Source organism: Physeter macrocephalus, chromosome 2 (assembly GCF_002837175.3).
Source record: "Physeter macrocephalus isolate SW-GA chromosome 2, ASM283717v5, whole genome shotgun sequence".
NCBI classification, from domain to species: domain Eukaryota; kingdom Metazoa; phylum Chordata; class Mammalia; order Artiodactyla; family Physeteridae; genus Physeter; species Physeter macrocephalus.
The window spans coordinates 100,060,097-100,084,269 of NC_041215.1; the positions used below are offsets into that span (position 1 = coordinate 100,060,097).

At 37.9% G+C, this 24,173-nt stretch overlaps 1 protein-coding gene across 8 annotated transcripts in view; it reads right to left on the minus strand.

The window, feature by feature from the left end:
• Nucleotides 1-2,713: 2,713 nt before the first annotated feature.
• The window catches only part of HECW2 (HECT, C2 and WW domain containing E3 ubiquitin protein ligase 2), a 410,406-nt gene continuing 388,946 nt past the window's right edge, over nt 2,714-24,173 (minus strand). For all 8 annotated transcript variants that reach the window (XM_055089204.1, XM_028480351.2, XM_024115624.2 and 5 more), the window contains one exon: nt 2,714-9,234. In XM_055089204.1, coding sequence (XP_054945179.1) covers nt 9,123-9,234 — 112 coding nt within the window. In that variant the 3' untranslated portion in view covers nt 2,714-9,122. The remainder of the gene's footprint in view (nt 9,235-24,173) is intronic.

Sequence of the window (24,173 nt, forward strand, 5' to 3'; positions counted from 1 at the left end):
ACACATGCACCCCAATGTTCACTGCAACACTATTTACAATAGCCAGGTCATGGAAGCAACCTAAATGCCCATCGACAGACGACTGGATAAAGAAGATGTGGCACATATATACAATGCAATATTACTCAGCCATAAAAAGTAACGAAATTGGGTCATTTGTAGAGACGTGGATGGATCTAGAGACTGTCATACAGAGTGAAGTAAGTAAGAAGAGAAGAACAAATATTGTATATTAACGCATATATGTGGAACCTAGAAAAATGGTACAGATGAACCAGTTTGCAGGGCAGAAATTGACACATAGATGTAGAGAACAAACGTATGGACACCAAGGGGGGAAAGAAGCAGGGGGTGGAGGTGGGGATGTGATGAATTGGGCGATTGGGATTGACATGTACACACTGATGTGGATAAAGTTGATGACTAATAAGAACCTGCTCTATAAAAAAAAAAAAAGAAATGTTGACATGGTTTCCTGATTGAAACTGGAACGACAGTAAATCTTCACCAACTGGTGAACAGTTCTTTAACCAACAGTTAAAAATGCTTTGTTTTGTTGTTTTGTTCTGGGAGAGGCAGGGAGAGGGATATGCTGGCAATGTCATGGAAGGTTCAAGAATTTGGATTTGCATTCCATTTTCCAATGCCAACTAAATACCAACTAGACGTGAATTATTATACTATATACTATAGTATATTATACTAATAATATACTATATGATTATACTATTATTATAATAATATACAAGTATTTTGTGTTGCAAGAGGTAGTATTTTATAACAATATTATAAATTGTCAAAGAAATATATATTTGACAATGATTTATGGCTTGGAAATTGCTGGCTTTTCCTTTCTAAATGAACAATCAGTTCATTAAACTAGACATCATCTAAACATCTTTTGAGATGACCTATAATGATGGGGCAAATAAAATAAGTGAAATTCATTTCTATCAATATATACATTATATTTTTATCAGATATTCTCATTTCAATTTATTATTGTTACTCCAAAGTTTACTTCGGTTGACAAATGGAATGCTAGTCAACCTAGTATCTATTTAGAAGAAAGTATCTGTTTAGAGGGAAAAAAAGTCATTAATAAAGTTTTTTGATCAAGAAAAAGTGGAAAGTATGAAGAAAAACGCTTTTCCATTCCTTGATAGGTAGATAAATTTATCATAATGAAAGCACACTGAGGTCAAAGGTTACACAGGGAACATTATGACACAATAACCAGGAAGTCAGTGTCATAGATTAATCTCTTGCTCTTCTCTTTCAATAATAATGTCAAACTTTAGTCAGTTATAAAGGATGAGTCTTTGTTTAACTGTTCTCATGTGATACAGGAAATTCATTTCTAGTTTAAAATACAGAATAGAGCTTAATGGCACATCTGTTTCACAAAATCTTGACATGGATCCTCAACTTATATGAATTAACACGATGAATTTTCAGAATGATACTGGTGGGTTTCCCTGGTGGCACAGTGGTTAAGAGTCCGCCTGCCAATGCAGGGGACAAGGATTCAAGCCTTGGTCCGGGAAGATCCCACATGCTGCAGAGCAACTAAGCCTGTGTGCCACAATGACAGCCTGCTTGCGCTCTAGAGCCTGGAAGTCACAACTACTGAGGCCGCGTGCCACAACTACTGAAGCCCGCGTGCCTAGAGCCCGTGCTCCACAACAAGAGAAGCCACCACAATGAGAAGCCCGTGCACCGCAGCAAAGAGTAGCCCCTGCTCGCTGCAACTAGAGAAAGCCTGTGCGCAGCAATGAAAACCCAATGCAGCCAAAAATAAATAAATAAAATAAATTCATATTTAAAAAAAAAAGATACCGGCAAACACAGATCATTTTCAAGTACATCATTTAGTGATTATCTGCCGTTACAGCATATATTTGCCTTTTTCCTTTCCCCATCTCTTCGTATTAACTGCCATATCACAGTAATGTTTTATTTATTTGGTCAGTTCATTTATATTACCAATCAAATATAAAGTAACATTACTGAGTAAATCAAGGGTTCCAAACTGGGGGACCTGCAAGCAAATACAACCTACAGACATATTTGCTTTGATCCACCCAGTATTAAAGAGATCTAGAAATGCCATATAAAAATTTAGATTTCTGGATTTCTCTTGATAAACCAACACTGGCCTGAGTCTTTCAACACTGACCTGAATCTCATGTGACTAGAATCTGCTGGAGCAAAATATTAGAATGCCTCCTTTAGGTAAACCCCACCACACTCTGTTGCTTACACCCAGCCAGTTTCATTCATTAAATACCTACTTGGCCCCTGCAGGCTTGTGAATATGTGACCCCTCGATTAGACGGATGTGGGTGGTAGTGGTGGTGGTGGTGGTGGTGTGCATATGTGGTTATGAAATAAGCATGCAACCAAGATGGTTTAACAAATAGTCTCAACCCATGTGACTTCAGAGATTATGATTTGTGTTAATTCATTTCTTCAACATTAATTTATGGCCTATCAAATAGTAAAATAATCTTTTAGGGATAAACAAAATAGATTCCTACTTATAAATATCATGAAAAGAGAACTTCCTGTATCCACAAAGCTGCATACTAATCCCATGAGACTTTTATCCCTACTTTGGTCTCTTCCTTCTTGAGTTTTTTCCTCCCCAAATATATCACAGAAAAATCATAATCTATTTTTTTTAAAGAAGATTTATTTTGGATTAAGTGATTTCATGATGCAACATGGTTTTAAACAAAAATAGAGATCAGTATGAAAATAAAACAAATTGTACACATTAAAATATCTTTCCCTCAAAGCATTTCAGAGTCATAAAAAAATACAACACAAAAGTCAGGGGTTCAGGTTAGGATAAGAATACAGAAAACAAGCAACAAGTCTACATTTCAGAGTCCCAGGCTCCATTTAATACCACCCACGATTCATTTCTAGGATGTCAACAGTCTGTATTATTTGCTTGGGAAAAAAATAAAGATGAAATTGAAATATAAGGTGAAATGAGAGCTGTATAATTTCAGTGTCAACAGCAAATACTTCCCATTATTATTCTCTATTAAAAGTCACATTGAATAAATATAAAGCTTAAATCAAAATAGAAACATAACTATTAATTGTGACATGGTATAATAGACACAATGGGTGGAGTTGGTGAAAAGAAATTGGAAGGCTTAAAAAAATACACGACCCGTGCTCTACGTCTTAGAAATAAATGTTTTTCTTTTACAGAGACTTAATATTAAAAAGTAAGCATTATTATAAAATTAGATTAATACTTTCAGTAAGAGGCAAGAGAGATGCATGTATTTTTATTTATTTATTTTGGAATGCCTGCATCCCTATTATAAAAACATGTAATCTTATGCACTTTCCAACATATAACAGCCTCCATTTTACTTATGATATCATATAAAGAAAAATAGGTTGTAATAATATCTTTTAGAGCATTAGGGTCCTAAAAGAACATTCATTTTGTGTGTTTCTTGGTTAGTCCTTCCAAGGTATTTCTTGAACATTATACATGCTTTTTTTATAGAAGGTGATAGTAACCAAGAGTTTACTAATGGTTCCTTACCTGCATCAGTAATAGCTGATTCAGTTTGAATCATACACTATACCTATCAACACTCCTGAGGGCTGTAATATCTTAAAAGAAAATTGGATAGAAAGATATCACCTGCCCAAGGCCACTAGATGTAAAAATCACATATTTAAATTTAATTTTCCTGTGTTCCCCAGAAACCATACAAGTAGGCCCTTCCAATTCTGCTGAACTGTTTGATCATGAAAGCCCAATAAACTACCTAACAGATTAAATCTAAGCAAATGTATTTCAGTCTTGATGAATTTCTCGAAAAACTGGAAACACTTATTAGGTCTCCATTTGCAATTCAGTAACCTAATTCTTAGGTTTTTGCTTTTTAGATGAACAGTGAACATTTAAGTTACCGTTAGAAACCAAGAAAAATGTCTCAAAAACGATTGTAACATCAAAGAATGTCTGCTAAAAAACAAATTAGGCAAAATAAATGTGTCAAGCAACAACACCCTCTCTCATTTTTCCCATACAAAGTTCAGTAATAGTAACGATAATTCTTAAATTAAAACTAGTCCACAACATAATTTAATGCTAAATTGTTGAATCTCCTGATTGAGCTATGGTTAGCTTTAATACTTTGGGGCTAAGTTCTGTTTTGCAATACAGAAAATGTTATAAACCTACTTAAGTTATAAAATAAGGGTATTTCCCACCAGGTAGATTACCAAGCAGTGCTCTCATCAGGCAGCACGGCATTCTTTTTCTCTAAATCAGAAACCAAAGTATATGTTCCTACACCCACCAGCAAGGCCTAAGATGATCCTTCCATCTTGGTTTTAACTTTCCCTCTGCTACAGTCCTGTGGACTGCTCTGATACGGGTAGTGCACACACATTAAGTATATCCTTTGTGCCAGCTCCCTGGAATGCAGTTACCACTCCTGAATCTTGAAGGTTGGTCAATAATTAGCACTACATTCTTAGCAGGGGTGGGGGAGGGAGGGAGGCACCACCACTGGGCTCCTCTTTTCTGATTTTTGTTTCTATCATCCTTCTAGTGGGCAGCAAGTTGTTGGCCTTAAGCCACAATTCAGAAAGCTTGATGTCTCTGACATTTCTTTGCTTCCATATTAGAAAAGCAAATCTATCTAGAAAACACAATCGAACTAGAAAGGTAATAGTTTTTGCAAAATTAGGATCTAACTGAAAGTGACATTCTCATTAATTTAAACTCAAATTTTATAGAAGGTGTCTAAGATTTAGAGTGTTTTCATTCATCAATTAAATCAGAAAGAAGGTAAGAGAGCACAAACGGGCCTGAAAGTCAGATTCAGTTTGAGGATGAGGCATGTTCTTTATTTGCATTTTTTCTACGCAGGGTGATAGGTATCTTGTAATGATGGTATAGCATCATTTCATCCTCAATGGGAATTTTCTGAATTGGGTTGGATTGGAAAAAAGACTTTAAGGCTATTCGTTATCAGATGTTTGCCTTAGAAGTAGTCAAGTCATAAATACAATTTGTGCAGATAGAAAAAAAAAAGTTGGAGGAATGTGAGGAGGACAGAGAGGAAAAGAGAACCTGCAGTAGTTCCTTCATCCACATCACTGGAACTCAGCTATGAGGGTTTTCTAGATCCATCCTTGTCCAAAATTAAAAAATAAAATCAGGCTTCTAATTAAAGTGTTTTTTCATTACCTTGCTTCCAAATAATATTTGAGAAAACTAAACTTACTATACTATATAAATCCACCAAGCGCAATCAAATTTTGCAGTTTGTTTTTAATTTCTCATAACAAGTAGTAAAATGGAAACATTAAGAATATGGGGAGTTTTTCCATGAATATGCTAATTTCTTCATGGACTTTTCAGAAGGTGTCACATTTTAAGAGTGTTTGAAAAAATGAGAGTTTGGGTAGACAAAGCAGCTTGTAAACTTCACTGAAATGGGAATAGGCTGGTAGAAACATTAGTCTCCACATTTCTCGAGATGAAACCTAGAACTGTAGCTGTAAAGTACTAAAATTGATCTCACAAGCCACCTGTGAAAATCAGCCTCAACCCGGATGGGACCTGATACCTTCTACCCCACAGAGTGCGAGGAACAAGAGCGACTAAGCACTTAAAAGCGCTTAGAAACTCTAAAGCGCTGTTCAAACATATTCTACTGTTACTGTTAATCATCTGAATGCAGGTTTTTTTAGACTTCTGATTGTTAAGCAAGTACAACAAATTTTCCTTCATTTATTACAGAATTTCTACTTAATTATAAACACAATATACAGTAGAAAATTGTGACCGCACTTCTTTGACCAAGATACACTCATTTTGTGCACAAGAAAAAAGTTTTGACCCCAGTGGTGGATGGGCTCAAGGATTGGGATTTTTCACACTGAAAACCAAAGGTACATTGTAGTGCAGATGAAGGGAAACTACTGAACTTAATTTTGGCATTTTTGGGGTAATTTGAAGATCCTTGAGTTGGTCCTTCACAGTGCAGCTCCCCACCCCCTGCACACTTTAAACTCTGTGTGTAAACACACTCTGGGCTTCCACATTTGACCAGTAGCATCACACTGTTACAGGTCAACAGAAAGAACATTTATATGATTTTTTTTTAGCCGCAGTATCTCCCATGTATGAACCCTTCACTGGAACCCCCAGATGGAGCAAGCCATTCTCTCCTCATTCCTTGACTGTAGAACATACCAAATTTTATTTAGAATACTTTTTTTGAAACTTGGTGTCTACTCCACTAGACTGTGAGCTTCTTGAGGGCAGATTTTTGAATCTTGTAGCTCCATCATCAAACACAGTGGCTGGCACAGAGTGAATGCCAATAGTGGGCCTCTTCTCTCACCTAACAGAAGTTCTGCATACATATATGATGTATCATGACTGTCTTTTATAGTATAAGATGGTATAGTATAAGCATCACTTATGAGTTTCTTAAAGAAAATAAGATCAGACAGCCAAATTATCTAGGTTCATAGTCCAGAAGAAAATATTTACAGATATTTCTATTTGTAGAGTATATTAACGTCTAATTTATTCTGTGGAAATGTTATTTAATATTTTAAATAGTTATTATTGGACTCTTTTGTTTTACTAATGAATAATAATAGATCAGTTATCATGGTGTTCTGACGTGAGAGGTCCATCTTGGATAATTCCCAATTCTGAGAATGATAGCAGCTGGACGATTCTACTGGTATTTGGAAAGAATCTGGATGCCTTAACAAAGAAGTATATTTGCTAAAAATAATTAAAGAGAGATATTTTATTTCAAATCTCTTTTACCTAATAATGTGTAATATGGTAACAAAGTGTCACAAACCAAAATGCAAGCTGACATGGTCTATGAAAATATTTTTGAAAGAAATGCAACCTTCTATATCAGCTGCTTAGAGAATGCCAGCTCTGAAACATCTTATATACCATCAAAAATGTGTTTTTTTTTTTAAAAAAGCATGTTATACTATTTTTCCTTATAATGAAAAAAATACAAGTAAAAATAGTTTGTAAGATTAAATATATACTTATATTCATGATAAGTAAGTACAAACTAACATTTCCAGTTCAATTTTTTTCTTTCTTTCTGATACAATTATAGTACACAGATAAATCTTTCCTTCTTATTTCCAGATTTCTGTAACCTTTTCCCCAGAACGTTTCTCCACACCACAGTACTTGCCTTAAGAGCAGGAATGCAACACGAGTGGTATTCCTCCTGAGGGTCCCAATAGTAAATGTAGCTTAACCAACAGTGAAATCAGTTCTTACAAACCACCTATGAAAACCATGCATTTGACCTCCATAAAATGTAGGATTGCCAACACCTCGTAATAGGACTTCCACTGTATTCCATAAATACAGTTCTCGAAGAAGTATTTGGGCAATGCCTGTAATACCATAGGCTGGCAAACCAAATGTTTAATCCAATGATTTTATTACCCTCAATTTAACTTCACTCTATTGAACACCTGATTAGTTATGACCATAAGTCAAGAAATAAACAAGGATGTGGAATAACCCCAAAGCATTAAAAATGAAGAACACCCTCTGATAAACTAAGCAGAAATAACTTTAGTGATATCATGCAGTTTCTGAGATATCATAGAAAAATTGTTTCTTAATATTGATAAGAAAATTATGCATCAGTGAAAATGTAGGCTTAGAAATATAGTACTGAGAGTTTCAATTTGTGATGTCTTCACTAATGAGGGAAAATGGAATTCTTATTACTAAAGAGAGCTGATCTCTTCTTGGGTGTTGCTGATGGCTCCCTAACTGAGCTTAGTGTTTAATGATGCTGTACAAATAAAAAGCAGTGGGGGAAATACGAAATATCTGTATTAAATGCCATCCTGCAAAGTATTTGATGGATGGAAGAGAGTCTAATGCATTTTAAATAAATGCATATCATACTATCACATAGAGTGAATCTTAAAAAATTATTACTTAGATGCACAGTCCTTGTAGTGGTAGACATGGCACTGTGAAGAAAGTTTGATTTAGAAGCTATTTTCTATTATACTTGTCAAGTGATGGAGTTGCTGTTAGTCATATTGTAATGTCCCTTCAACTTTGGTACATTCAGTGCAAAATATTTTGGGGAATTTTTTTGTACCTTTATAAATATAAAAGGCCCTTTTGTTCCCTTTGAGAGTGCTTAAAAGGATACATATTAGCATGATGCCCTAGTAAGCATGGAACGTGAAAATGGAACAGATGATACGTACAGTATGATAGGTAGGTTCTTATATACATCTTAGAGAACATAAATATAATGAACTTATAAAAAATAAACAGAACTCACTGTGTACTTTTTCCTGATATGCTGTGATTAATTGCTAGTTATTTTAAAACTGTTTTCATGCATTATAAAGCATAAAATCTGTCATTAGTAATTCACTGAATAACAGTTTGTCTTCGGCCATAATTACACACATACCACTTTGCATATACATTGTCACAGACCACCTTATTGCAAATCTTTAAGGTTACCTCATATTGACTTGGTTTCATTTTCACTGTGTCCCATGAAAGCTGAAACCTATGGTGCACACCATGCAGGCACTCATAAGCAAGAAAATGAATATTCTGTCATAACTTAGGGCTTAAATGAATGTATTTTCAGGAGATATATTTGTTTTTATTATATTATTTAACTTGCACTAATTTGGAGATTGGGCCAAGTGCTGCCAGTTTGGCTTGAATCACGGTCAAAGGTAAGTTTCAAGATTCTCCTGAGTCTCTAAAAGTTATCATGGAGCTGATCGTGTACAGGTTCATCTTTGTCTTGGAACATAACAAATGGAAAAAAGTTTGGCAGTCAAGAACTGTTGATTGAAAGATTGTTGGGTGGTTCCCTGGGCATCAAGCTCACCCAAATCCTTCCAAGAGGACTCATCACCACTATCCAGTCCCCAAATGTGACAGAACACGTGTTCCTGGAAAATAACAGCACTCAGCTTTACCCTAATGGAACTGTACTCTTGAAACTTCCAATGTTCAGCCATTCTTCTAGAGGGCAGCTTCTGGAATTGCCTGTCTACACGGAGCAGGGCATTGTGCCTCCAGGTCACTCAAGTCCAAAGGTACTGGTCTCTTCAACTGCTGTCAAGAGTTTTTCATAAAGCATGGAGAAGGATGGGTACGGAGGGAGATCCAGACGGTTAAAGCAAGTGTGAGCTCTGCAAACAGAAGAAGCAGTACAGAGTTCAGAACGCTTTGAGTGAAACGATATTGTTTCTCTGTGTGTCTGCCTGTGCTTGTCTTTCATATTCAAATGGGTTTGTTGCCAATGTTCACATTCCTTTTGGAAACACTTTGAAAACGTTTCGACTTGAAAAATTCAGAATTGAATTTCTTTAAGGGAAATAGGATCTTTAAAAAATATTTGCCTTACATTTTCACAACCGTTTAAAATCCATATTACACACATATTACTATTTGTTTAGTTGTCTAAGAATTACAAAGACAAGTTTGAATTTTTGTTTCTCTTTTGATGTTACATTTTTTTTTTTCCTAAAAGACATGACTATAAACTCTTGCAAAGTAATTCATTTTCAGAGTTGGCATTTGCCTGAAAGTCTCTAAAAAAATCTACGGTTTTCCATTTTTTCATTTTGTTGGTCAGGGAAGAGCACTGACTGTCTCTGAAGACTTGCAGACACGCCTCATGGCTTAAGAGTTTTGGGAAATTCCCTGGCTGGACTTTCCTGTCTAAGTCAGTAGACCATTGTTACTTCTTTGACTCCAGTGCTATAATCTGTTTTCTCCTAATTCACAATGCAAAATAATGGCCATTTAAATCATTACATTACATTCTTTTTAGAAATACCTCCCCTTTTGCCAAGATAGGAAAAAAATATGCTTTCCTGTTATTTGCACCTGAATCACAATAAAAAATAGACAGTCTCCAAATAGTACATCTTATCAGGAAGTAAATCTGCACTTTTGACATGAAATAGGAAGCATTTTATTTGGAATGTACAACAGTTTGTTTGTGGGAGCTAAACAACTTTGACTTTAAAAAAATGCTCCTGAATTAATATGGAATTTTGGGAGCTGTGATTTTTAACAGGCTGTTTTTACAAAGTCACATGTTTAATTTTTTATTCTTATAAATCACTTTAATACTAATGAAATATAGTTATACTCCTAGATGCAGCATAGTGTCATGGGAAGATCAGAGATCTACAGTTGGATAGACTCGGGTTTGAATTTCAGCTCTGCCAACGAGTTGTGTAATTTGCAGGGAGTTATTAAAAATCTGCCACTCAGTTTTCTCACCTATAAAATCAGAATCATATCATTTGTTTCAGAAGGATATGAGGATTAAATGAAATCACAGAAACATGCTTAATACAATGCCTGGCTCACAGTGTTTGACCAATTAATAAGATATATATTGTTAGCTACATTTCACTACCATCAAAAAGATTTACTCCAATTGCCTTCATTAAACTGCCAAAACATAATCATGACTCGTGGAAACTATGAGAATAACAAAGAGATGATGAAGCAGGTGTGTGGCCACATGGCTTATTAGAAACAGTAACTCGAAGGGGCTCTGTTATATTAGAAAAATAAAGATCTTCCTCAACTTACAATGGGGTTACATATTGATAAACCCCTCATAAATTGAAAATATAAGTCAAAATGCATTTAATACACCTACCCTACCAAATATCATAGCTTAGCCTAGACTACCTTGCACATTCTCAGAACACTTACATTAGCCTACAGTTGGGCAACATCATCTAACACAAAGTCTCTTTTATAATAAAGAGTTGAATATCTCATGTAATTTATTGACTATTGTACTGAAAGTGAAAAACAGAATGTTTGTATGGGTACAGAATGGTTGTATGTGTATAGTTTTTTTACCCTCGTGATCACGTGGCTGACTGGGAGCTGAGGCTCACTGACACTGTCCAGCATCATGAGAGAGTGTGGCTCTGAATATTGCTACCCTGGGAAGAGATCAGGATTCAAAATTGGAAATATGATTTCTACTGAAAGTGTATCACTTCCACATCACTGTAAAGTCGAAAAATTGTAAGTCAAACCCTCATAAGTCTGAGACTGTCTGTACCAGTTTTAGGACACAGAGATAGAACTGGCTCAGAGTTTACAACTCTTGTTATTACAAACTCTAGAATATATCGGGGGAAAATCACCTAATCAATCTTTGCAAGCAAACACTTTCTTTGATATAATGAACCACTTCAGAATTGCATTTAACATAATCCATATTACACCTTCCTTACACCAGAGCCTCAATTTGGGTCTCAAGAACAATGTTTTACTTTTTAAAAAACTGAACTAGCATACTGAAAGTCTTAGGAATGGTTTAAATATCTATCTTGTATAAAACATTGGTGTAAAAATATTAACTGAAGACTTAAATCTGTTATAGGGAAAGGGGAGGAAGAAGAGAAGTATGTTTTGAATGTAATTATCATCCAGACTTTGTGTGTCAGATGACATGTAACATTCATTTTCTCATTAGACTAAAGATGGCACTTCTTATAGATGAAATTTAAACATTTTCATTTCTTTGGTTACCAACAAGGCTGAGAATCTCTCCCCAAGTCAGCCTGTTTGCAACATTTCCCATTTTGTGATCTACATGTTCATCCCCTTTGCCCATTTATCTTTTCTTTAAAAATTGTTTTTATTGTGATAAGATACCCATCACATAGAATGTATCATCTTCACCATCATCAAGCACACAGCTCTGTGGCATTAAGTACATTCACGGTGTTCTGGAACCATCACCACCATCCATCTCTAGAACTTTTTCCTCTTTCCAAACTGAAACTTTGTACCCACTGAACACTAACTCCTATTCTCTCCCGCCCTTGCAACCACCATGCTTTTTCCCATCTCTATGAATCTGACTACTCTAAGAACCTCATGTGAGTGGCATCATACAGTATTCGTCCTTTGTGACTGGCTTATTTCACGTAGCATTTTCCAGGCCCACTATGTAGCATGGGTCAGAATTTCCCTTCTTTTTAAAGCTGAATAATATTCTATTGTTTGTATATACTACATTTTGTTAATCCATTCATCCATTGATGGACACTTGGGTTGTTTCCATCTTTTGACTATTGTAAAAAAGTGCTGTTATGAACATGGGTTCCAATTTTCCTACATCCTCACTGACACTTGTTATTTTTTGGTGGTTTTTTTTTTTTTTGATAATAGCCACCCTAATGAGTGTGAAGTCAACTTATTATTTAAAACTTAGGATTTCTTATTGATTTGTAAGAAATACTACAAAATAAAGAGATTAATTCTTGTTTATCTCTAGCTAATCTCTTCCAGCCTGTTCACCTTTTTATTTAGTTATGCATTTTATTTACAGAGCAATATTAATCTGGTTACTTGTTACCCATTTTTGATACATTGTCTTTCTTCAGCATGTTGCTGTGATAAGAAACGTTGAAAAGATGATCTCTAATGTTTACACCTAATAGAAGGTTTTCATTGTCTATTTTTTTCTTTTGGTAGTGCTGGTATATGAAAGAGTGTGACAGATCAACTTTCGGGACAACTCTTAAAAGAGTAACTCATTTTATACAGTTGTAATCTTTTTTTAAAAAAATAAATTTATTTATTTGTTTTTGGCTGTTGGGTCTTCGTTGCTGCACACAGGCTTTCTCTAGTTGTGGCGAGTGGGGGCCACTCTTTGTCGTGGTGCGCGGGTTTCTCATTGCGGTGGCTTCTCTCTTTCCGGAGCACAGGCTCCAGGCGTGTGGGCTCTAGGCGCGCGGGCTTCAGCAGTTGTGGCTTATGGGCTCTAGAGCACAGGCTCAGTAGTTGTGGTGCATGGGCTTAGTTGCTCCGCGGCATGTGGGATCCTCCTGGACCAGGGCTCGAACCCATGTTCCCCACATTGGCAGGTGGATTCTCACCCACTGCGCCACAAAGGAAGCCCCTACAGTTGTAATCTTGAATAGATATGTGTGAATTCATTTTTGTGAACTGAATCATACTGGGTAAACTAGGAAATAAAATAATTCAAGCAAACCCTTTATCTAGGTAAGCAATAATCCATAATTAATGTTTTATTTGCTTAGGACAGGACAGGACTGTAGGTGTAGTATATCTATCACATGGTAGTTAAGCCTGTTCCTTCCCTCTTGATAACCAAATACGTTCCCTTAACTGAAGGTTAATTTTTACCTAGTCAAGAATTAACTAAAGGCCGCATACATGAGAATGAGAATTCATAAATAGTAATGTTTGAATCCCCCAATTAACTTTTTATACATACTTGAACTGAATGATGAATTTTATGGTCTTATGGTAGGCAGAGTTCTAAGATGATCTGCCATGACCTATGTACCTTTGTATAATCCCCATCATTTGAGTGTGACTGGGGACCTGTAATTTGTAACCAATGGAATGCGGCAAAGGTGAAGGTATGTTGCAGATGTAATTAAAGTCTCTAATCAGTTGATTTTAAGTTAATCAAAAGGGTGATGATCCTGAATGGACCTGACCTAATTAGGTGAGACTTTTTTTTTTTTCATGGCTCACGGGCCCAGCCGCTCCGCAGCATGTGGGATCCTCCCAGACCGGGTCGCGAACCCGGTTCCCCTGCATTGGCAGGCGGACGCGCAACCACTGCGCCACCAGGGAAGCCCTAGGTGAGACTTTTAAAAGAGCATCTAGAGATCAGAGACTCTCACTGTTGCTAGATTTGAAGAAGTAGGCTGCCATGAATTCTATAGCTGCAGGTAATGAATTCTACCAACAACCTAAGGGAGTTTGGACGCAGGTCCTTCCCTAGTTCAGCCTCCAGATGAGAATGTAGTCCACCTGACATCTTGATTTCAGCCTTATGAGATGCTGAGCAGATGCCCTGGCTAAGTTGTGCCTGGACTCCTGATTCACAGAAACAGTGACATAGTAATTGTGTGTTGTTTTAAGCTGCTAGATTTGTGGTAGTTTGTTATGCAGCACTGGAAAATCACTACAGGTCTCAATGTAGTACAACAGTCTAAGAAAAGGTAGTCTAAGTGTGATATAGTAGCATCATCCCTATCAAGGGCAGGCAGTGGGGCCAAGTCGGGAGTCAACAGCAGTCCTTTCATTCTCCCAGGTTTCTGAGTAAAGAAAGAGGAACTCTGCATGTCTCTGCTGTTCAGTAACTCACTCATGAAATCCATAAGCCTGGGTACTCTTTCTTCGATGGTTTCAGTTCTCAACACAAAAAAGAAGGGCTGGACAACTTTTTGATCCTCTTCAGTCATTAGACATAATCGCCATCACTGATCCATAACCTAAGGCTATCACTGCTTCCTAAATTACATCTGGTTGCATAATAGACGGTTACCATAACAGAACTTTCCTTCTGAATAAACTGAACAGCTCCCCTGGAAAATGTATCATGAAGATGGAGAAAGTATGTATTGTTGAAGAGGAAACTGTGCAGAAAGATTAAATGGTTTTCCCAAGGTCAAATCAGGAATAGGACTGCAACCTTGGGTTCCTAGGGGAAGTCGAACATTAAACAGAAAGCAGGGAGACTAATGCTCTTTCACTTTTGGAAGCCTGACTGTTAACTTCATCCCACCCCTGACTTTTAACTGCTAGTCCTCAGCATCCTACCAGATTACATACATTTTGACGATAGGAATTAGCAAAATAAAGCTTCAGATATTTTTTAACTGAATGACTCAATCAAAATATACGGGCACTCTACGGAAAATGGTCCAGATTGGGTTAGTCCAGAAAACTCTGAGAGATACCAGGGGATTTTTAGGTGCTCAAATCATCTAGTTCTATCTCACGCCCGCCAGAAAGCAGAGACACTCAGAGAGATATGGTGAAATTCATCAGAATCACCCAAGAAGCTTGTTTACAATGGAGATTTTTGGGTGTACCCCCTGAGATTCTACTTTAGAAGGTTTGGGGTGGGCCCAGGGATCTGCATTTTAACTATCACCCCAATTGAGTCTGATGCAGGTAGGCTCCACTAGCGGAGAGACGTCAATTGGATTAGAAATAAGGTATCTACATTGGCTATTTGTTTCTTTTTTTTTGAATTTTTGAATTTTATTTTATTTATTTTTTTATACAGCAGGTTCTTATTAGTTATCCATTTTATACATACTAGTGTATATATGTCAATCCCAATCTCCCAATTCATCACAAAGCTTCAGATATTTTTTAACTGAATGACTCAATCAAAATATACGGGCACTCTACGGAAAATGGTCCAGATTGGGTTAGTCCAGAAAACTCTGAGAGATACCAGGGGATTTTTAGGTGCTCAAATCATCTAGTTCTATCTCACGCCCGCCAGAAAGCAGAGACACTCAGAGAGATATGGTGAAATTCATCAGAATCACCCAAGAAGCTTGTTTACAATGGAGATTTTTGGGTGTACCCCCTGAGATTCTACTTTAGAAGGTTTGGGGTGGGCCCAGGGATCTGCATTTTAACTATCACCCCAATTGAGTCTGATGCAGGTAGGCTCCACTAGCGGAGAGACGTCAATTGGATTAGAAATAAGGTATCTACATTGGCTATTTGTTTCTTTTTTTTTGAATTTTTGAATTTTATTTTATTTATTTTTTTATACAGCAGGTTCTTATTAGTTATCCATTTTATACATACTAGTGTATATATGTCAATCCCAATCTCCCAATTCATCACACTACATTGGCTATTTGCACCAGTGTTTTGTGTGCTTGCAAAAATTTCAAAACTCCTTATAAACAAGACAGCATTGCTAATAAGGAAATTGAGGAATAGTGTGGTTAAATAAATTGCCCAATATTTACCATCAACTTGCAGTATGAGCCAAGAACAGGGGAAAAAAAAAAAAAAGCAAAACAAAAGACAATCCTCTGAGGCTTTTCACACCCCCTCTCCCGCCCCATTCCATGTCCTAAGAAAACTCTAGCAGAAAATAACAGAAGGGCCCTTGGACTATGTTGATATTGGCAGCAAAAGCACATCCAGTTATTCAGTCTCAATAAAAGAACATTTTTCAAATCTTTCAAAGCCAGCCACACTAAGGCTATAATGAGTTTACCTCATTTTCATCTATGCAGCCAGAAACACTCAAGGAGGGTAGGTCTGAACTGGTCTTTGGGAAATCATGCTGGCATCAATATAAAGAAGATTTAAAAGCCCTCCAGACATCTGGTCTGACTTAATAGATCTCTTGGTGCTTTCTGGATTCTTTAAATGTTAACCAGAAGGTCACATGCTTAACCCTCTTTTGTTTCCTATAGATAGACAAGTCAATTATCCAAATCCAATGAGCCCAAAGAATCACAATTACATCTAAAGTTCCATCAATCAATTAACTGATTAATGTATTTCTGTGTGTGTGTTTATTAATTTATTCTCCATTTCCCCAGAAGTGATTTTTGGTAGCTTATAAGGACACAAAATATGAGGCGAAGAAGAAATTACAATCAGGATTTTAAAGAGAGAGTGAGAGGTGAAAAGCATGGGCCTCATTTTATCTAGTAGATATAGCCCGAGAAATAAAATGTATGTAAATCGAATAAATTTTTTAAATTTGCTTTATCATTTATAATGTGTTTTATCAGTACTCTCTTTCTTTTTGATTGGCAGTGGTGCCTAATCCTAATTTGTTTCCTTACTCCTATTCCCACCTTTTCATTAAGTAATTAATCAATCAAAACCAAATACTTGGGCTTCCCTGGTGGCACAGTGGTTGAGAGTCCGCCTGCCGATGAAGGGGACACGGGTTCGTGCCCCGGTCCGGGAAGATCACACATGCCGCGGGCCAGCTGGGCCCGTGAGCCATGGCCGCTGAGCCTGAGCGTCCAGAGCCTGTGCTCCGCAACGGGAGAGGCCACAACAGTGAGAGGCCCGCGTACTACAGGGAAAAAAAAAAAACAATAAAAAAAAAACCCCAAATACTTATATATGTATATGTATAGCTGATTCACTTTGTTATAAAGCAGAAACTAACACACCATTGTAAAGCAATTATACTCCAGTAAAGATGTTAAAAAAAATACTTAAAAGCATTCTGGAAAATTCCTAAGGGATACTAGAGCTTATCACTTTTTAATGTCATGATTTCTTTGGAAATGTGAGCATTCCTGACCGAGTTTACCTGTCAAGTCCAAATTATCCTCATCTGAGATAGCGCCTAGAGGCTTCCCCACAGGGCAATCAGGTGCTCCCACAGTTCTGTTGGCAGGGAAGGCTGGAGGGAGAAGCAGAGTTGGCCTGGAGCTGGGCTATGAGGTAGGCAAAGAGGGACTCTCTTTGGGCTCTCCAGGGCCCCCTGATTCAGGGCCCACTGAGTGTTCAGGTAGCATCCAAGCACTTTCACCTGCAGATCCTCTTTTATTATGTCCCCCATTGAAGACCCCATATTTTGAAAGCTTGTCATTCCTATACAAAGTGCCCTGATGAACAAAAATTAATTTTTCAACTTACATTTCATCTAGTCCTTCATTCATTGAACAAATACGTACTGAGGTCATACTGCATGCCAGACGTTGAGCTGTCCCCTGGTAGATGAGGATGAATAGTCTGCCCTCTGCCCACAAGAAGTTTGCACTCTGACAGCAAAATATGCACGCAAATGGGACCCACTAAAGGTTATGCAGTCTGTGCTCTGTACTAGGGGATCTGGCTGGGGCCAGTAGGCACTGTAATCCAGCCTACCTTTGGCTCTGCTCACCAACCCATAATCCCTAGCTCAGGGCTGCATTTCTCCAGAAAACTGTAAGAAACCTTTGTCTAATCCAAAAGATTCATATGGGCTCTCAGTGGCCCTGCACACAATGAGTTACAAGTCTGCTCTGCAGAGTCAGGAAAGGCTTTATAGAGGACACTACTTGTGCCAAGGCTTGAAGGATTTATAGGTGTGTAGGGTTTTTCTGGATCAGCAACAAGAAGGACGTTCCCAGCAGACTGCCCGGAAGTGTGAGGAAGCATTGCATCATCAGGAAACCTGAGAACTACAAGTGCTTGAGTGATAGGAGCCAAGGCTGGATGTGAAGCCAGAGAGGGAGGTAGGGTCACATCAGGAAGTGAGGTGTGCTCATGAACAGACCTTTCCCATTTATTCCATGTATCAAAGGGAGCTAGTGACTGGGTGTGGAGCTTGATATGGCACAGGTGCCATTAAACACACCAGGGAATAGAGGAAATGGGCATGGTAGATGATGAATTCGGAGCTTGTAATCAACATGAGAAATACAAAGTTACCAATCACAGAGTGATAAATTCAACTGATGTAATTCAGTGATTGTTTTGTTAGCCTAGATAGATTTATTAACACAAATAAAGGTATAACTTTTGTTATGATTTTTAAAAATATTCATAATTTCTTTATTATCCCAATTAATACTTTCTTTGACCATGAGATTTAGGGCAGGAATTCTCACTAAGACTAGTTCACAAATATCTGGGTAACCCATGGTGGCACAGCACAACTCCTACCCTCACCAGGTGTTCAATAAATGTGAATCAATGGAAAGGAATTCTATGGCACTTACTACACCCACTACTCATGTGTCATATACCGTTTGGTGGCAGTGATGTTGGTTATCTATTCATTTAAATATCTATTACTTCCTTCTCTGTGTTTTAAAGTCCACATGGACAGAGATCAATTTATGTCTCCCATAAAGTTTTGCATATAATAAATGCATAATGAGTAACTAAAGGCTTGTTGGAGGAATTAGATTTACTAACTAATTAATATCTTATTCTAAAGTCTCATTAGGTTGTCTTGGTTAAAATGCATCTGGATCTATAAATACAATGTGGAATGTTCCCACAGTGGGAATTCCTGCATAGGGGATAATTAACAGAAGAAACTCTTCAAACTATGCCTGGTAATCAGGTCACGTCTCACCTGTGGATGCCCCCTGGGAATAGATGAAAAGTACATACTTTTCAAATGTAAGAATTTAAACCCAATAGAAGAAAACCCAGTAAGGAACAGCTCCAGAATGAGAACTCTTAGAAGCCCAAACAAAATATAACTATCCTGGGTGGATGCAGCACATTTCTTGAACACCTAAAGATTGTAAAATACCATGCCAGCTCTGAAGGCTAGGGATTAGGGCCAATAGTCAAAATAGCTGAACTTATTGAATAATGTGTCAGGCATCATTTTAAGCACTTTGTACACGTTATCTCACTTAATCTTCAAAACAACTTTGTAATGTAATTATTAGTACCAATCCCTATTGTTCAGATGAGGGCATAAAGATACAGAAGCGATTTTGGCATATCTTGTCTGGAGTGGTCCAGAGTCAGACCTGAAGTTTAAGAAGTCACTAAAAATACTGAGTACCGATTATGCACTACGACTCAGCACGAGGGGCAAAACCACATTCAGTTCAAACAAGGTCCTTGTTCTCACGGGGTTAGATCCTAGAGGGGGAGATAGACAGTCAACAAGCAAACCAATAACTAAACACAATGACTGAACCGAAGTAAGTCCTATAAAGGAATTAAGGTATGACAGACTGGCAGGCACACTGGGGGCAGAAGCCTGGAGGGCGTTTCTGAGCACTGAGCTGAGTCCTTAGGGATAAGAAAACCAGCCACGTGCAGAACCAGCAGAAAAGAGTTTGGGCAGCCATTTCCAGAGTCTTGAGGCAGAGTTAAGTTTGGCACATTTCCTCAAGGAGGAGGCTGGTGGCTGTAGCTGGCGGGGGGAGAGTGTATGTGTTGAGGTTAGAAGAGTAGGCCAGAGCAGGCCACCCACCTGGCAGTCCTTGGCAAGGAGTATGGATTTTACTCTAAGGCACTGGAGGGGATGAGCAGGGGAAGGAGGTGATCTGCAGATTTCAGAAGCTCACTCTGGTTGCTGACCACAAAATGAACTACAGGATGTACGAACAGAAGCAGGTGTGTAGCCAGCAGGCTGCGGCAGTAGCCCCAGGGGAGAGGGGCTGGTGTAGTGGACTAGGGTGGTGGAAGGAGATGAGCCCAAACTAGTTTTTGGTCTTGAAGCCAAAGAGAAGGGGATAACCATTCCTTAACAGCTGAAATGTCTGTCACTCACGAACACACATTTTATGATTTATAGTTGTTGTGACTTGGACGACTCTATTCTGTTGGCAGCAGCAATGCAAACTACTTTCACTCCATTCAGTAATTACAAATTTTTTCAGTAGTATTTTACATTCATTACTGGAGTCCTTTTTCAGGCAAAGTATGTTTTACGATCATCTTACCCACTTCCCACAGTAAAGACCAATCCAAAAGGTATAGCATATTTAAGGATTTTTAAGAAGGTAATATTCCTAGTCATCACTGTTGTATTTTCATTAGCACGTGCTGATCCAATGGCAGAATACAGTAAAACCTTAAAATATTATTATAAGATAGTATAAATTAAGTGGGAAGAAAGGGAAAGGGTGGAAGAGGGCCTTGTATCAGAGATTAAATGATGGAGCAGACTGCCGTGGGACAGTCTTCTGCCAACTCCCTCTCAGCCAAGGCACTTCGGCTGACCAGCAGGTGGTGGGGAACTGGGAGACCAAGGGGAGAGTCCCGAGGCAGGCACAATACGGAAAAGTGGTGGTGTCACCAAGGGATTCATTCTCCCAGTGTCCATTGCTTGTTGTGGATTTTTTTAAAATTAAAGACAGTGACACCAGCTCCTCAGTTACTTTCCAATTTCCAAGCTGATAGCTCCAGTAGACAATGCTCTCTGTACTAGAGGAGGAAAAGCTGAATTATTGATAACATTGTAAAGCAGTATTTAATGACACGGAAAGTTATTCATGATTACTGATATGTGATCAACAAAAAGCAGGTCATAAACAGTATAGGCGCTATGATTGTATTTTGGTTTTAAATGTGTGTCGTGTGTGTGTTATGTTTGTAGAAATGAGTGGAAGCATGTTTAGAGATTATCTCAGTAGTGGACTTTATATATATATGTATACATGTATATTTTTATTATATACACATATATATTATTGTTTATATGTATTATATACACAAATATTTAAAAATTTTAACTTCTTGGCATTTTTTGTGAAATAAAAAGCAGAGTTTTAAAAATGAAAATAATGTCTAGCAATATAGGGGTAGGGGAGTGAGAGGTACAAACTATTATGTATAAAAGAAGCTACAAGGATATATTGTACAACACTGGGAAACAGCCAATATTTTATAACAACTATAAATGGAGTATAACTTTTAAAAATTGTGAATACTATATTGTACACCTGTAACTTATGTAATATTGTATATCTACTGTACTTTAAACAATTTTTAATGAAAAAAGTCTCATCTTTAAAAAATAGCTGTATCTTTTTAAATTCTATTCCACTGGAAAAGCTGTCTCCCTGAAACATTTCATAATTAACTCTTGCTTCTTATTTTTTAATTTGGGTCAGCATTTCATTTGTAATAATCTCCAGATGCAGCCATTTTCAAAAATGAATGTTTCCTCCCTTTGGCAAAACCAACACTCCCCCATCACGACTGCGGCTCTCCAACTCCTCTGTCCCATCATCCTACTTGGCAAGAACCTCTGAGATGAACACATAAAGTCTATACCACCCTTGGAGAGAAGATTTGACCTGCATTTTCCTGCTGGCATGTCAGCAGCCTGTTTTTCGGAATGTTTAAGAGTAACTGCAGTAAAGTGAATTTACAGTCTCCTAAGTCCATCAGAGCACAAGGGACAGGAAATCTACAGAAATGCAAATATAGAGCTAACTACCAACCATGAAGCAGAGGAAGTACAGTTATGTGTTCAGGCTAGAAGCCTCCACAGAGACACCCGTCTGCCTCCATCATTATTTATCATCTGGTCTCCGGTTACTTTATTACCACAAGACAGAAAAAAAAGAGCCATGGATTCAACTTGTACTGGCTTCACAGACAACCCTATATACTTTAATACACTCCTTGGCCCACATTGTGAGTAGTGCTATTCACTGCTACCGCAGTGTGGGACTAGGAAATCTGAGAAAAGAATGAGACTCACATTTGCTTTCTTGAAAGGTTTAAAGGCCTTCAATCATCCATTTCTAGAAAGACTAAGATGCCCTCCCTTCTGCGGGTACTACCTGCCTTCATCCTTTATAGCCACTTCCAAGTCTCCAGGGTACAAGCCTCCCATGCCTGACATGAGATGATGCCAGACCTCTTAGGGAATACACTTTTTAAGTAAGAACAACATTCAAACATTTTGTCTCCACTGTGTACAATGTCACATTTTAAATGTTAAACATCATCTCGCTAATAAGAAAAAAGAAATACATTGGGGTTGACCAGCTTGAGACAGACCAGTCCTTTAGTTCTGCAACTCAAACCTAGCCGGAAAGATGGCTTCAGTGTATCTGTTCTGATGGTGGGAAAAAATGGACTCAGTCATATAAAACCATCTCTTTAGACCACAGCCAATCTTACAGATCTTTTTCACACTTAAGTAACACCCCACATTTCATAAAGGGTGATGACAACGTTATCAGTACAGAAATCACTTCTGAAACTATATGGTCATGCATTGAAGTTCTCCTTTTGTTTTTCCTCCAAATGTACTTTTTTTGTGGAGCACATTTTAATAGCTTCAGCAGTATGGTGGCTCACAGAAGATTCACAATAAAAGGTTTAAAAGAACAAAGAAAACATACTGTCCCTAAGAACTTTCATACACATTATCTCACTCACTTGTCGCAAATACTCTTTGAGCATGGCATCGTTATTCCTACTCTTCAGAGGTGGATCTAGGCTCTTAGGATCACATTGCTAGTGTATCACAGGGCTTAGGTCTGCATTCATGCCTCCTAACAAGGCTCTATAAATTGATGAACTGTGAAGTAGAATAGCCAAGTAGCTCTTTCTTCCTGCTGGACCTAAAAAGTCAGGGCTTGTTAGAGACAAGGTATGAAAATGGTCTGCTTGCCTGATGTGCCTCATATCATCTTTATGGATGGCTATTTTATAATCTAGGTAGAGCTAGGAATCTAGAACCTAGAGCCTTAGGTCATAATGCAGAAAGGAAGAAACAACAACGCCTGTTGCTCAACCATATGTATGCAACAATGTGAAGAACCCCACCATTTATGATGACTCAGCACATGAACTTCCTGGAGCTCCAGGGGGAAGCAGACAAGTGAATAGGGCCTGACCCCCAAGATTCTTCAGCAACCTGTTGGTGCTACTTATTGCTCCACTAAACCTAATATACCACCCCTTCCCTGGCCATTTAAAGATGGAGAAACGGAGGCCCAGAGATCAAGTGATCTTCTAGGTCCCAGAGTTAGCTGGTGGCAGAGGTGGGCAAGAACCCAGGTGGTCTAACTCCCAACCCTGCGCTCTTTCCAATATGCTACAGTCTGACATATATTACAGACAATGGCGACAGAAATCATAATGGCAGCCACCATCGACTGGATGCTTACTCAGGGCAAGGGTCAGTAGTAAATGTTTTATATGAACGAATTCATTTAATCTTCAGAATTACTAACCTACAAGGTAGATGAGGAAACAAAGGCTCAGAACAATTAAGCAACATCTCCAAGACCCCACTGTGGGCAAGTAACAGAACTGGGATAGAGTCCAGTCTCTCTGAAGCTAAAGTTTGTTGTTTATACCAAATTGCCTTTCTCTGCTCACCAGGTTTGGAGAAAATTACAGTGATTAAATATGAACAGCTGATATATCTGCCTATTGTTACAGTTTATTCCATCTACTTTACATAAGCAAGTCTTTACAAAAACAGATTTCAAGAGAAAGAACACAATTCATCTGTCCTTTCCTGTCTCTTTAATGCTAATCCTTGAGTTTCTCAGAAAAGCCAAAGGTCCTACTCAGATACTGTAAATCTGCCTTTGAGTTGCAAATTTGGTCTGAGGGGAAAAAAGCGTGATTCAGACATAAACAAAATAAAATACTTCTTTAAACAATGAAATTAAAGTCTCTTACATTTGGAACACCAGGTAAGCCAGTTAATTACTTAGGTGTTTGGATGCAGTGCCTCTGTTCACAGACTGAGATGCACCCAAAGCGACTGAAGAGGCTCAGGCCAGCCCTGAGCTTGCTCTATTCATTGCTCTCTGTATCTATATATATATATATTTTTTTTTTTTTTTTTTTTTGGTGATATGCGGGCCTCCCTCTGCTGCGGCCT